We start from the raw sequence: 608 nt of genomic DNA, 5'->3' as shown, positions 1-608 counted from the left end.
GCATCCCGCCCCGCCAAGCTTCTTCCCTCTGGCCACCGGGAGAGGTTTCAGGAGAGCTTTGCAAATGGTGCGGTGAGTGTTGAAAGCGCTCATCGGGCGCGAGGTTGCAAAATCATCCCCCGGCATCTCTTCAACACGCACAAGAGTCCCATGAGCTGTCCTCTCCCGGACTCCCCTTTCCTGCTCTGCCAGACGCCGCCGTCACCTCCTACCACGCACAGCCAGAAAGCAGGTCCTGCCACCCCGCTGCCCCGCGCCTGGCAGAGACGCGGCGAGAGGGTTTTCTGGCAGCAGGTGAGTACTTTGGGTCCGGAACGGTTTCGTCAGCCGGTGGGAACGGGGACGGCCCCGGACAGCGGTACCACGCTGAGGCCATTCCCACGGCGCTTGGGCATCGCTCCCGCTTAGGGAGCGGGAGGCGATGGATGCGGGACAGCCCGCCTGGCTCCGGTCCCCATCCCCGCACGGTCTCAAGGAGCAGCGAGATGGCACGCTGCGTCCCACCCTCACCTCCCCCTGCCCGGGGACAGCAGCCTGGCACTGGGGTCCCGAGGCACGGAGGTGGCTCCTCTCCTGCCATCGTCAAGAAGCTTCTTGCCCAGGGCAGG

The 608-nt window shown here is 66.3% G+C and overlaps 1 protein-coding gene across 1 annotated transcript in view; it reads left to right on the top strand.

The window, feature by feature from the left end:
- LOC104293501 (glucosylceramidase-like) overlaps positions 1 to 608 on the top strand; it is a 4,408-nt gene that overhangs the window by 1,796 nt on the left and 2,004 nt on the right. The window contains exon 2 of the mRNA XM_009893045.1: positions 193 to 294. Coding sequence (XP_009891347.1) covers positions 193 to 294 — 102 coding nt within the window. The remainder of the gene's footprint in view (positions 1 to 192; positions 295 to 608) is intronic.

Source organism: Charadrius vociferus, unplaced genomic scaffold (genome assembly GCF_000708025.1).
Source record: "Charadrius vociferus isolate BGI_N301 unplaced genomic scaffold, ASM70802v2 scaffold900, whole genome shotgun sequence".
Lineage (NCBI taxonomy): Eukaryota > Metazoa > Chordata > Aves > Charadriiformes > Charadriidae > Charadrius > Charadrius vociferus.
This window is presented reverse-complemented; position numbering and strand designations above follow the sequence as displayed.